This window comes from Numida meleagris, chromosome 3 (assembly GCF_002078875.1).
Source record: "Numida meleagris isolate 19003 breed g44 Domestic line chromosome 3, NumMel1.0, whole genome shotgun sequence".
Taxonomy (NCBI): Eukaryota; Metazoa; Chordata; class Aves; order Galliformes; family Numididae; genus Numida; species Numida meleagris.
The window spans coordinates 16238234-16251945 of record NC_034411.1 but is presented as its reverse complement, the minus strand read 5'-3'; the positions used below and the strand labels follow the sequence as shown (position 1 = coordinate 16251945).

Sequence of the window (13712 nt, the reverse complement as noted above, 5' to 3'; positions counted from 1 at the left end):
TAGGTTTTCCTATGTTATTGCTGTAGATGTATGACTGTACTAATGACAATCCTTTATACGTGGTCAGGCTGTATCTCAATAGTCATTTCAAAGCGAGCCAGAGCTGCTGAAGGCTGTGTTCACAAGCCAACCTGTAACCCAGGAAATTAACCCTGAGCCCTAGTGCCCCCTACTGCCGTGTGCTTGAGCCACTTAGTTCAACAAGGAGCCCACACCTGCAAGCACCTTCGCAGTTCTCAAGGACTTGCATTTCTCCAAGCAGCTCTCTCTCTTTGGAGGAGAGGAAACCTGATACAGACTATTCCTTACAAACTACAAACTTGCACACTGCTTCTCCTTCGAAAGGACTCTTTTCCCCTATGTTGGACGAGGCATTAAGAAGGATAGAGGACTTCAGCAGGCTGACTCTACACTTCTTCATGCACCACATCGGCATCAGCAAAACCAAAACAAAACACCAAACCCTCTGAAAAACCTCAGACTTGCAATTCACCTTGTCTGCATACTGCATGCACCACTACCACAAGTTTTTAAAAGGAGGACACTTTCAGTACTTCAGATTTGTATGGGATGAATAACATGATAGACTGTACCCATTCTGTTCAAGTTTGTATGTATGCTGGTCATATTTCCCTTAAAATTAAAACTGAAAAATTGAGACCCTCCAAAATTAAGAACCTCTCTTGTTGATATCATTGACATTGTAATCTTTTTATTACTTGCTGTATGTGAGAGTTGCATTCAGTCTTAACAATGTAAATATTGTCTAGTAGTAGAGAAATTTCATCCTGATCTATAGATAGTTGGAACGGAGTAGCGCAATATCAGATAGGTCCCCTCAGTTATATTTAAGTATTAAAACAAGGAGATTCATAATTGATACAGGCATACTGTCTCTTCAGTATTCAGCTGTAAATCTCCAAAGCTTGACTCATGTCAGTGGGAAATTATGACTATTTTTGTAAAGACAAACTGCTGTGTAGCCTGACTCCTGTAAAGTGTTTACTTAAAACGATAATAATGTGTAATGATTGAGTGTAGTGTTCAGTAATTTATGTACAATAATGCGTGCAATGTAAAGTTAGAAAAGTGAAGAGATGTCCAAGTCAGATTATCTACTCTTCAAAGGCTGTACGAGAGCCAGGGCTTTGGCCATCTCAAGTGACATGCAGTTTCAGAGTAATTCTGCAAGACACTGGGTTTGTAAAACTGTTGTACAACTAAAATCATAGGGCTTGAATTTTCAGAATGAAGTTCTTGTAAAAAGTTAACAAGGGAGCTACAGTACTGGTTGCAGCTTATAGTTTATGACTATTTTTATGAGCATTTAATTTTTTTCTCAAATTCCTAAGTTCAAAAAAGCAACTTCTTGAAGTCAAGAAACTCGAGGGCAAGAAAAAAAAAAGATTGAATTTGAAAAATCTGGTGGATTAATTTGACCCTCGTATCTTCTGATTATTACAGTGTTTGGAGGGTAACTTGTAACATGGTGTGCCTAATTACATTACTTAATTGGTCTGCAGATATGTATGAACTAACTGTTCCCCAAGCAAAAAACAGTGGAAAATGAAAATGTTAAGATAGGTACAACTTGCTCTTTCTTAAGAACTCTCACTCTACTCTTGTTTTTCCTTTTTTTGTTACTCTGAGCGCCTATCTCTATATCACTCTACTGCACTTAAAAGGAAAATGAATGGATTTGTACTATGTAGCATGAGTTTTCATTTACTATAGTCCACATCCACTTGTCTAGAAAATGAGAATTTGGATTCTTGAATGAACGCTGAAAGCAAAGTAGACAGCTAGAGCAATCATGTCCATGAAATAGTCTAGGACTTGTTTTGAGAGTTCTCATATGTGTGCTTCTGCTTGCTCCTACAGCAGTGTTTGGCTTTTGAACTTAATCTGACTGAAACTGTAGGGATCTGACTCCAGCAAACAAGATTTTAGCCCAGGGCTATTTCATTTTGAGGACAGACATGCCAATGATATGCCTTTCAGAACTTAATTCCTCCCACTGATCTTAGGACACAGAAATGTATTTTGCTAATTATTTTTTTAAAGAACTATTTTATCTGTGGTAACAAATTACTTACTTCCCCTGAGAATTTCTTCACCTAAGTAAGCTTCTTAACAAGTGCCTGAGGCTATGAGCCCATACTGCATTAGATTGAACTGGCAAAAAAAAAAAACCCAACCAAAACAAACAGCCCCCCAAAAAACCAGCAGCTACCCAAACCAACAGCTACCTGTCTTTTAGCCAGATAGTTCAAATTAGTTTGGAACATTTCTTTTGGCAGTAATACCAGGTCACTCAGCAGCTCAAGGAGCTGGTTTAAAAAAACAAAACCAAACACCCCTAGTTTGTAAAGAATCTTTTCATTCAGAATTATTTTTAGCCCAGATCAGTTCTTGTTTTCGTTGCCTATTTGCACAAAATATTTCTCCTGGCACAATTAAGTTAGTTGAAGGAAGGCACAAACGTTGGGGACAGGAGAGGGTAGTGGACTGTTCCACCACCAGGAGGAAATATTTGTCAAGCTATCCTGGAATTAATTGAAAGCTACTGTCTTTCACTGTATTACTGTGCACTCTTTCAATTGATTTAACTCCTCAGACTTTAATGATAAAATTTATTTTTCTGAAAGATGATTCCTGCATGTAGGTTTAAATGCTCAAAATATTCTATATGATTGCACAATTACTTCCCAGAGCTAAGAGACTCAGAGCAGTTACCTGAAAATGGAAGGGAAAAAGAAAACTTGACAAAAAGTAGTCATCTTTCTGTATGGTTGAAGGCAGTCAGAACTTTTCTGTCTTCAGTCTTTATTTCCAAAGTAAATGTCTGACTTGAAACCGGTTCTCAAATTCCTGAGCAGAAATGGCACCTGTTTTCATTTCCCACTGTTGTGCTGTCTGTCATGAATAGTTCTCTTTTGTCAGGGAAAATACCTCTAGCTGCATTGGGCTGAATTGCTATTTTCAGCAGTCACATTTAAATTTCCTTGAATCTATGTTAAACTGAAAAATATCTTGCCCCATCTTTTCAATGTAGCAGTACGAGAACAGATTTTATTTTATTTTTTTTAACGTGAGGCATCGATTTTTACTTACCACAAGGAAATCTGGAAGCTTAGATTTTCCTTTGCCATGGAGCGTGCATCTGATTAGAAAATACAGCTTTGACTGTAATGCACTGCTTTCTTCCAGTAATGTAGACCCTTTGCTTAACTTTATAACACAGAGAACTTGGTTTTCTTAAAGGATTGACCTTTGGCTAAGTGCATTATTCAGTGATGTTTTTCTTCAGTCAACCTGTTATGAGCTGCTGATAATGCAATAATGTACAATCCTTTCAGCACGCCCTTAAATCAGTAGGTGTTCTGTAAATATATATGTACACGTATGTAATGCTCTCTGTTTACTGATTATGAAACCATGTAATACAGGTTGTTGTTGGCTTATGCTGAAACTTCTTGAAAGAAGCCCACTTTGAAAATGTGTTGCTGTTGAAGCTAATATTATGATTCAGGTACTGTCTTTCAAAAGTACTGCATTTCAAATTTGTTTTAAGAGATGCGTAGGTAAATCCTGCTGTATGGCGTTATCTATACTAATGTGTGGTGTCTGTTTAGGAAAGCTATTGGGTATTTTCTTAGACTTTAAATGTCTACATCTGCTCATTGGCCATTACTGCCAATCAACTTAAGTGGAATTTGTTATACGAATGACAATCTCTTAATTTTGATGTCCCAGGGCTACAGCTTGCGGTTTTAGATATATAATCAATGAGAAACTGTTGATAAAATTAACAAGGACTCAAATTGCATTTTTGCTTCTTAACTAGAAGCTTTGTGTCTTAACTGGAGAAATCAAGTGCATGTTTGTCCATACTGAATTGTATTTTTTCCCTTCCCATATGTTAGACAGAGGGAAGGGCCGCCAGAGGCAAGCTATTCTGGGAGAGCACCCATCGTCATTTAGACATGATAGTTATGGTAAGTAACATAGGTTGACAGATGGTTTTGATTTCTGTACTTGTTATGTGGAATTCCAAGTATTCAATCAATGTGTAGCTGGACCTCTAAAGTGTGAGTAGTTCACTGATCTGTGCATGTGGTGCTGTCAGTCCACGTACAAAAAGTAATAGTGATGGACTGAAATATATAGTGCCTTTTTTGCCATAATTCTTCTTTTTATGGAGAGCATCCAGCTCTCCAAATGTATTCCTTTGAAGAATGTTTTCTTTTAGTTGCTATCACCCTAGCGCTGAACAGAGGATAACATCATTACTGGCGAAGCTGTTTTCTTGCAGAAAATGGCAGCGGAGTTTGATCGATGGTTTGATGCACCCCAGAGCCCTTTGATGTTTTTGCATGCAAAGCTGCAAATTGTGGGCTTTGTGTTTCTTTAATATAGCTAATTCTGAAAAGGTACAGCCATGTGACTTAGTAAGAATGACATTTTGGAATTAGTGCTGTAAAGTGGTGCAGTTAGTTACCAGTGCTAACTGTAAACAAAGGCCTGCCATAATTTTCATAATTTCGATCAAGACCTAAGGGTTAAGAAACTGATGTCAGGGATTCCATACGACTATTCCAGTTATTTACTGGCGTAACTTCCGATGCGATGTGATTTGTCTTGCCTCTTTCCTTTCAAATGTATTTTTTATCACGTATGTTGGCCTTTTACCTACTGTTTCCAAAGGCTCCTCAAATAATCAGAATTTCTGTATTCTGCCCTGTGTTTGCTGCCTTTCTTTTGTCATTCTTTTGATGCACACTTCCTCCTTAAGTAAGGTGCTTGTATCCTCCTATACTGCTCTTTCCATCATTATTGCATTTTGCTGGGGAAAAACAAAGGAAAAGGTGCTTTTTATACTCTGTTTATGTGAATTTCACAATATTTATTTCCTCAGAGGATCAGGGATCCTCTCCTCTGTAGCACTGATGTTTTCTGTAAACAAAAATAAGGCATACTAGTAATGTCTCTTCATTTATTAAAAGAAAAAAAAAGAGATGGGGTGGGGAGGGGAATGTGAACAGGGACAAAGAGAAGAAAGTATTTCAGTGAAACCTGTCACTTTACCTGTCGTGGAAAATAGGACAGCTTTGTTTTGCATTAACGCTGTGTCCCTGTATCCCTGTTTCTTCCAAATAAGTTGCTTGTAGAAAGGCATTTTCCTGACTTAATCGTGTCTCTGGAAAAAGAGCTGTATCATCCCCCTTCTCTCCTGACCACTGGCTAAAAATTCACTCCTTTTTTGCTTTTCCTACCTTGTAGTAATTTTTTTTCTTAATTTTATTATTTTTTGCCACAAAGTACCATCAGTAGAAATGACAATATTGCCGAAGGTTGTTAGGTTTATTTTTAAATATTCATGAATGTTCAAATTCGTGTATTCAAGAAAGTTTAAACTTTGATATGGTGCAGGGAAGATAGTGTTTTCGAGAAAACCGTTAAGTCTGAAGGAGCATAACTTGCAGTTCAAGCCATCATTAAAATAATTACTGAAAGACTGATTTTTTTTTTTCCCCCATTTGTATATAAAAACTATACCATGAAACAGTTTGTTCATTTTAAATTGGAGAAAGAATTAATGGAAACTCCTGTAATCTGTCTTCCCCCCGTTTTAACGAACGTGATCTTTCATTTCCATAGGTTCACATGGTCCTTTGTTGCCGTTACCAAGTCGCTACCGAATGGGATCTCGAGACACTCCCGAACTTGTTGCTTATCCATTGCCCCAGGCGTCCTCCTCGTACATGCATGGTGGAAATCCCTCTGGATCAGTTGTCATGGTTAGTGGGTTGCATCAGCTAAAGATGAACTGTTCAAGGGTCTTCAACCTTTTCTGCTTGTATGGAAACATTGAGAAGGTAAGGCATCATCTGTGAGAAACTTTGAATCTACTGCAGTCGGGCTTTTTTTGTTGTTCTTTTTTGTTTTCTTTTTGTTTGTTTGTTTTGAATAAGTCTAGGTGGGATGGTCATTCCTGACAACGTTTAAAATTCTTATTTTGGGCTCTTTGTTGCAATGTCACTTTTTTCCTCATCTGCCTTAGGTGAAATTTATGAAGACTATTCCAGGCACAGCACTGGTTGAAATGGGTGATGAATATGCCGTAGAAAGAGCTGTCACACATCTCAACAATGTCAAGTTATTTGGAAAAAGACTTAATGTCTGGTAAATATGTTTTATAAGATTAATGGTCATCTAGTAAGCAGATGTAATGAAGTTGCAAAGACAGGGTATCCCTTTTTTTTTTTTTTTACATCATTGTTAGATTTGTGATTTCCAGTTTACAGCTATTATTTTTCACCAAAATGTGTTTGTGAATGTGACAACTGTCAATATCAGTGCAAAATTATAACACCAAGATACTTCATTAATATATGGATTGGCTGTTAGTAAGCTGTATTCACTAATGTGTTTTGTCCACCCTTTCTACAGAGTTTTAAGGAAGGTATCAAATCCAACTTGTCTTGTTCTCCTTTGACATTGTTGTAAAGAAATGTCAGTTTTTATGTAGTTAGATCAGTAATCTGTGTACAAGTTTTGATTGTTTAAAAATCTTTCACGACGTATCCTTAAATCCCAGTGTTTCTAAGCAGCATTCAGTAGTTCCAAGCCAGATATTTGAGCTGGAGGATGGCACGAGTAGTTATAAGGATTTTGCAATGAGTAAGAATAATCGCTTCACCAGTGCTGGCCAAGCATCTAAGAACATCATCCAACCACCGTCTTGTGTGCTGCATTATTATAATGTTCCCCTGTGTGTAACTGAAGAAACATTTGTGAAGGTAGGCAGTTGAAATTACTGTGACATGTAATGCTTTGGGGCCTTATCCTAGCTGTATGGTATGCTACTTTTAAAATGAAATAATTGGGGTCGTTTTGGGACAGCAGCGGGAAAATAATTGATTCTTAAAATAACTTTGGAGCCTCTCTATAGAAGCTGCTATACTTCTGAATTTTTTGCATTATTCTTTTTTTTAAATGAAAAACAAGATGTTGGAAGCAGCGTTGAGGATCTGAATGAGGTTTTAGTGGAAGGGGGGAAAAATCTTATTGAAAGAAAGCCAAATACAGGAGAAATTAAGAGTGCAGTCGACAAAAGATAGACTGACTTCTTGAGGTGGTTATTCTGATGACTGATAAGATGTTTTGGAATGGAGAGAAACATACACATGGCATGTTTTGCCTGGTTGGTTCCTAAATGAAAACTAGATGCTTAAAACATGTAATAGCAGGCCACGGAGGCAGTGGTAATTCTTTTTCAGTTCAGTGAGACTTTTTTTTTTTTTCATTTGCCTTGAGCTCAGTCTTTAAAGTTAATTCTGGTTTGTGAGTTGTGTGCTTATTTGTGCAGCTTCTGAGATGCTGCATTGATGTAGGAATGTCAAGAAGAATAACTTTTTTCTTTTCAAATATGAATTGCTTGAGGAAATGGTGATATCTGTATTCTAACAATGATTCTGCCTATAAAACATTTGGGAAAGCACAAATACAGGAGCCTTGTTTTGCAGACCGTAGAATGGTATTCTAAAGAGTTACGTGCTTAAAAATAATTATTTGCTATAAAGTCTTGGAAGCTCTCTTAAAGACTCGGCATTTTCCTTTCTGTGTCTCTTCCAGGAACTTGGGATTTTTGCTAATGTATTTATGTGCATTTTTGCTGAGGTTTTACATCTTATTTTATTTTCGTGACAGCTATGTGAGGATCATGAAGTTCTCAGCTTTATTAAATACAAAGTGTTTGATCCAAAACGTAAGTAAATTTTGACCTATTTGAGAGATTATTTAAATTCCAGTTTTAATAAGAGTATGCACAAGCCCAAAGAGATTATTGACCCTCCTCCCCTCTTTTGCTTCTTATTTTGACAGCCTCTGCCAAAACACTCTCTGGCCTGTTGGAATGGGAATGTAAGACAGATGCAGTGGAAGCTCTCACTGTACTTAATCACTACCAGATAAGAGTCCCAAGTAAGTTACTTTTATTGATCTTACTGCTATCATTTTTTTTCTCATTTTCTTTCATATTGATATTACTTTTGTAAAAACAAAACAAAAAAGCCCTGAAGTTTCAGCAGCTTAGTCTGCATCTAAAAATTGCATTCTTTTCATTATAGGTGTATATGCTATATATGTATGAATATATATGCTCGTTTATCTAGAACAGTGTGTATATATATATATTCCATTATGTACAAAACAACAACAATATAAAAAGCCGACAAACAAAAGAACAACAGTTTAGGATGCAAAAAGGAAGGCAGGAAAAGCATTGCATACAATCCACTATCATCAAAATAAAATCTAACATACAATGTCTTACTAAAGCTTATATTATGCTCCTCAGTAAGTGCAGAGAAATCTGCAACACCTTTGGATAGAAGATTCTTTAGGTTGCACAGCTTACTGCTCTCGATTAACTGCTCTTGTAATAAGTTCTCTTTCAAACCGGAAATTTTGATGTCAAGCTGAGTTTAACACCAAACCAGTAAGGACAGAGACAGAAGTCCACCTGCTAAACGATTGCACAGTGGGCCTGATCTGCACTGGACAATTAAGACAGTTTACTGGAGTAAATGGAATTACTCCAAGTGTTTACAGACATAACTTTGAATCTAGCTCAGTGTGTAACATTATTTTAAGCTACCTTCTTCAAACTATTAAGAATTTGTCTCTGCCTGACAAATTGTAATAGTTTAAATCTTTCCTGTCCACCTTCTCAAACAAGAACCATTGGTTAAGACTTAATGAACTAAATTTGTCTGAGGTTGGCTGAACCAGGAGGATGTGTCTTCCGTCACCTGATAATACCCAATTTTGTACTGCTGCCATGAGTCTTAACAGCCTTTCCAAGTAAAGGGGTTGTTTTATGCTTGGCTTTCTGGACAGTCCTGCAGGGGGTGCTGGGCTTCCTGCTGTTCTTTATTCATCAGACGTGCATAAATACTCTCCAGTGTCACTCTGCCTCTGATGGAAATACCACATTCTGTATCTTGTCTTCCTTAAATATCTATGCATTTTGCCTTAGAAGTTCTGTTGAATACTACCCTTGTAAATAGTTCAGATGAGAAGACAGCAAGAACAATGAAGTCTTCCTTGTGTATAGAACATTTTAGAATGTTGTCTGTATTCCTTTGTGATCATATCCATCACATTGCTTTTACATCTGAAAAAATGCTGATAGACTGTAAAGTACGCTTAGTTACAGGTCATCTGGTATCTGTGGGCCATCAAGGGTTTGGAGGAGCGTTACATCTTTAAGTGGTAAACGTGTCACATCATGCAAGATGATTTCCTTGATCAGCAGGAGAGCCAGACACATGGCGCTTCACTGAGCATGTTCTGTGTTGTCTCCCGACAGATGGCTCTAACCCTTACACCTTGAAGCTTTGCTTCTCTACTTCATCACATTTATAGAGAAGAGGACTGCATGTTAAGAGCTACATTCACCTTGATTTGCAAGTTTGAAACTACACTTCGTTCACAAAGCTCTAAAGTGGTTGCTCTAATGTTGCCTTGTTTCAACTTAATTCTAATATCTTTTATCTTGTTTTATAATAAATGGATGTTCATTCTTAAATACAAAACAGATTTTTCTTTTTGCCTTTAAGAAGTACATGTTGTAAGCTTACTACAAAGTTTGTGTTTTGTTGGTGTAGTATCTTCAGGTGTCTAAAGAAAGTCCAGTAGCATAAACAAGGCAGTGTACCATTCAGACTTTAAAATGTCAATTGTTTTCTTCCAAAATTGAAATAGATTTGCATTTTCAATAATGTTAAAGCCTAGCAAATATTTTTCATCTGTAGTCTTAATGGGCAGATAGAATTTTAAATGTAGAACTTGTTTTTCAGTATGTTAAGTAGTGAAGTATGTTGCAATTCTAAAAGTCTTGTATTTATAAAATGCTTTCATCAGGTTAATATTGCACATACAGAACTTTTAATAGCATAGACTTACTTGATTTATAGTTTTAAAAAGCTAACATAGAAAATTATTACATATACATGTGTATGGTGTGAATTCATACTTATTTAAAGTGTTGTTTTTAAAAAACAAACCTATTTTCCGTTTGCATTAGCATGATGCCATCTATAACTAGTCCCACCATAGGGGCCTTTTTAAAATTAAAATTGCAAGCCTGTATCAATGTGTTCATCCTCATTTTCCATAACTTTAAATTTAAACCTTTGGTGTTAACATATCCTCTTGATATCTTTTTGAATAGTTATTATGACTTATTAAACTTAGAAAAGTTGGATTGTTGAGAACGGAAGATTGATCGCAATAGAAACCAATGTGGTGGAAAGAAGTTAAAACAAAAAGCAAGCCCACGGTACTCTTATACCTGGATTGTTAATTTCATGTACACTGGATGTTTATATCAATGTTTTCTTTTGTCTGATTTATCTCTTATTTCTATTCTGATGATGAAAGGATGCATAGGGTGAATAGAATGGGTAGCCTCTCACTTAAACTGAGGTGATGTAGGTGGGGTTCAGGTAATATAACTCTGTCACGTGATGTGAAACTAATGAGATGAGAGATCTTTCGCTCTGGGGAAGATGTGTGTTGTACCAGTGCTTTGGAGCCTCTCTTCTCTCTTCTAGAACTGGAGCTTCACTGTATTTGGGTCCTACCCTCAGGAATGGGAATCCAAGCAGGGAGTCTGGGAGCTGTTGTTTTAGGCCTCATGTTTGTGCCCCTTTCTGAATTTGCAGCAATTAGTGCTTTTTTACTTTTGCTCTTAGTGATCAAAGAGAAATTGTTTCATTACATATTTTCTTTTATCACACAAGTTCTTCATTCTATCTTCATGGATTTTATCTATATCCATACAAGATATGTTAATGCAGTATGCTTGTCCTCGGGAGTATGTTACATGATGTTTACAGACTGCGGGCATTGCACGTGTTTTTAAATACTGACTAGATTTTCCTCATTCTTAATTTGAAGGCAAATACACATAATTATACCAGGGAAAATGTGTCAACTGTCCTTTGGGTTTTCTCATCAACTATAATTGATTTTCATCCTGTCTACCTCCATTTTATTCATCTTTCAGATAACGAGTATTTCATGAATTCAAAGCAGGCTTCTAACACGTTTGAACTGGGAGATGAAGGACAGCTGCTGTTTAGCGCCTCTTTCTGTAGAGAGCTTGGAATTATACTGTCTTCCTGTATGGAAGATGGCAAACTGGCTTGCATTTTAGGGGCACTGCTAGTATTCATTCAGCCTTAGTGTTCCCCCCCAAGACACAACTTCCAGTGAGCTATAGCCTGGAAGGCTGGGTGCCGGATCCAGCTACTTGCCAACACAACTGCTGGGTACTAGTGAAATGTTCTATGCTACAGTGTTTTTTAACTGTAAAAGGTCTCTCTGTCATTAATTTATTTTACATCAGAATGTTCTGTGGATACCAGTTTCTTTTGTCATAAGTTGCATTGCTTTGTCTCAGAATCAAATTGTTTGTTTGAGCATTGAAAGTAGTATGGTATCTGTTGGTTCACTTTGGGATGTAGGAAGTGACCCTGAAAGCATTCAGGTTTCTTTTTTTTTAAAAAAAAAAAAAAAAAAAAAGCACTTTAATGTTTCCATGTCCTCCATGGATCCCAGCATTCAGTGCCTAAGATGCTCAGGTGAATGGTATCTTTCTTGTAGCTGCTCAGATCAGTCAGAGGACAGACTAGTTCTAGGTGTATCTGAGAAGAATTGATGTCAGCTGGAAGTCCCTATTTTGCAAAATGAGTAGCCTGTGATGTGGGGAAGAAAAGAGAAGAGACTAAGGAAGGAACTGTTCAACCTTCTTTCTATGTAAAATAATAATCTTTGTGTAAAAGTTGAAAACATGAAAAATTCCTTGTTGGTGTTTGGCTGTAAAAAGAAAATAGTCATTTCCTGGCCCTACAAGGCTGGCTAGTTGTTCTCAGGGAGGAATGAGGTTGGTCTCCTCCTTCTAGAAATAAGGTCTGTATTCACCTATAATTTTGCTCTTTAGGATAAAGCCAAAGCAGTGGAGCAGGTAAAGTGTTTCTCCAACAGGAATGAAGTTTGTAATTTGCCAGCCTCCCACTTACCATATTTGTTAGATTAAAATTAAAGTATTAAGGTCTCTCAATGCAATTTTTCTGTCCCTTTTGCATAAGCCATATATGCAAAATAGTGAACAACGCTATGCACATTTCCTGCTTGCAAGCAACTTGCATTCACACTGTAATATATTCACATTTGTTCCAATTTTTAAGTTGTATTTTCTAATCAATAATCTTTCATTGGAAGTAAATGATATACTGGGAGATCTGATCATCTTCTCTCACCATACTCTTATTTTTGTTTTAACATATTTCCCCTTATAAGCAGGAATTGGGAAGAGTTGCTTTTTGATTTTTCTGTACCACCACAGCAAGATAGAGTGCTAAGGTGATATAAGAAAAGATTTAAAAGAAAACATTCAGGAAATGTTTGAGTCTTTTACTTTATGAAAGGAATTATAAAACTTAATGTGTTGTCACTAAGTCTGTCTTTGAGTAAGGGATAATACTGGGTAAGCTGGCGTGTAACTGGCTGAAACCCTCTTTGTTGTAATTAAATTTAACTTGCTCCTTTTCCTATTGTGTGTTTTCTTGTGAACAGAGCTTGAACGTGTTTAAATATTATGATGACTTAGCAGGAGGTGTTCAGTCTCTTCTTTTAAATAATTCATTGAAGTCTGAGAGCACAAATGTACTTTCTCAGTTTATTTTTCTGCTCCTGGGATGTGTTTGAATATCTTCTGAGTTTTCTTATCTTATTTTGAAAGTATATTATATTCTTACATCTGTAGATACTTAAGGATTTTTGGACAATCCTGCTTTTTACGTCTACGCAATCTCTTGGTTTATTCCCTTTTGGCAATTACAGAGGTGGAATTACAAATAATCTTGTTTGCATTGGTATGGCTTTGGCCAGAAATAGCATGCAAGAAGGCATGGGAAAATAAAATCTGGATATATGCTATGCTTTATATGAAGAATTCCTAAAGCAGAAAATACTGTTCTGATTTTTAACCTTAAACTAGATGCAGCTGTGCTGAAGTGCAGAGCCTTCCACCTCCACGGATCTGGAATTTCAAAGGTAACCTAGTCCTGCTGTAAAATGTACCTTGCAGTGATTCCATTTAATGATTTGCATATTTGATGCTATGAACAAGCCATGGTGTATTGTCATAGAAGAGCTGATATTGCCCTCCGAATATGTGGCTTACTACGAAAATCTGTCAGCCCTGAAGAAACAAATCATCTTGATTTGGGTCCCCTGGTGGCAGTGGTCCCAACGAAAGAAAAATATTTTCACTGATGCTCCACAGAATGCTTCAGGTGTGTGTTGGTTTGCTGCCAATACTTCTGTAGGTTGTGTTCTTCCATGACCCGTGAGAAAGACCTCACTGAATAAAAGTGAGAAGTATACGTTGTGTGACCTGGTTTGTGGTGAAATTCAAGAGTGAGTGACAGTCCTTTCTAAGCAAGGGAGAATCGCTGCTGTGAGACCTCTGGAAGGGAGGCTCAAACGGATGAGTGGTGAGCTCAGTTCACTAGACCTGCATTTCTCTCCCTGTCTGGCCGAGTGCTGTCAAGGATGAGGGGTGGGTGTTAAACTGCAGCCAGATGAAGTGGTCTGATGTGTAGGATCTCACCTAAAGGCCATCCTGTCTTAGAAGT

At 37.1% G+C, this 13712-nt stretch overlaps 1 protein-coding gene across 3 annotated transcripts in view; it reads left to right on the top strand.

Annotated features, from left to right (window-relative positions):
- The window catches only part of HNRNPLL (heterogeneous nuclear ribonucleoprotein L like), a 31135-nt gene extending 18514 nt beyond the window's left edge, over nt 1–12621 (top strand). For 2 of the 3 annotated variants that reach the window (XM_021391164.1, XM_021391163.1), the window contains exons 7-13: nt 3927–3998; nt 5662–5879; nt 6065–6186; nt 6602–6803; nt 7714–7771; nt 7888–7986; nt 9377–12621. In XM_021391164.1, coding sequence (XP_021246839.1) covers nt 3927–3998; nt 5662–5879; nt 6065–6186; nt 6602–6803; nt 7714–7771; nt 7888–7986; nt 9377–9432 — 827 coding nt within the window. In that variant the 3' untranslated portion in view covers nt 9433–12621. Of the gene's footprint in view, nt 1–3926; nt 3999–5661; nt 5880–6064; nt 6187–6601; nt 6804–7638; nt 7772–7887; nt 7987–9376 lie in introns of those variants that run through there. The other variant, XM_021391165.1, reaches the window with a different exon arrangement.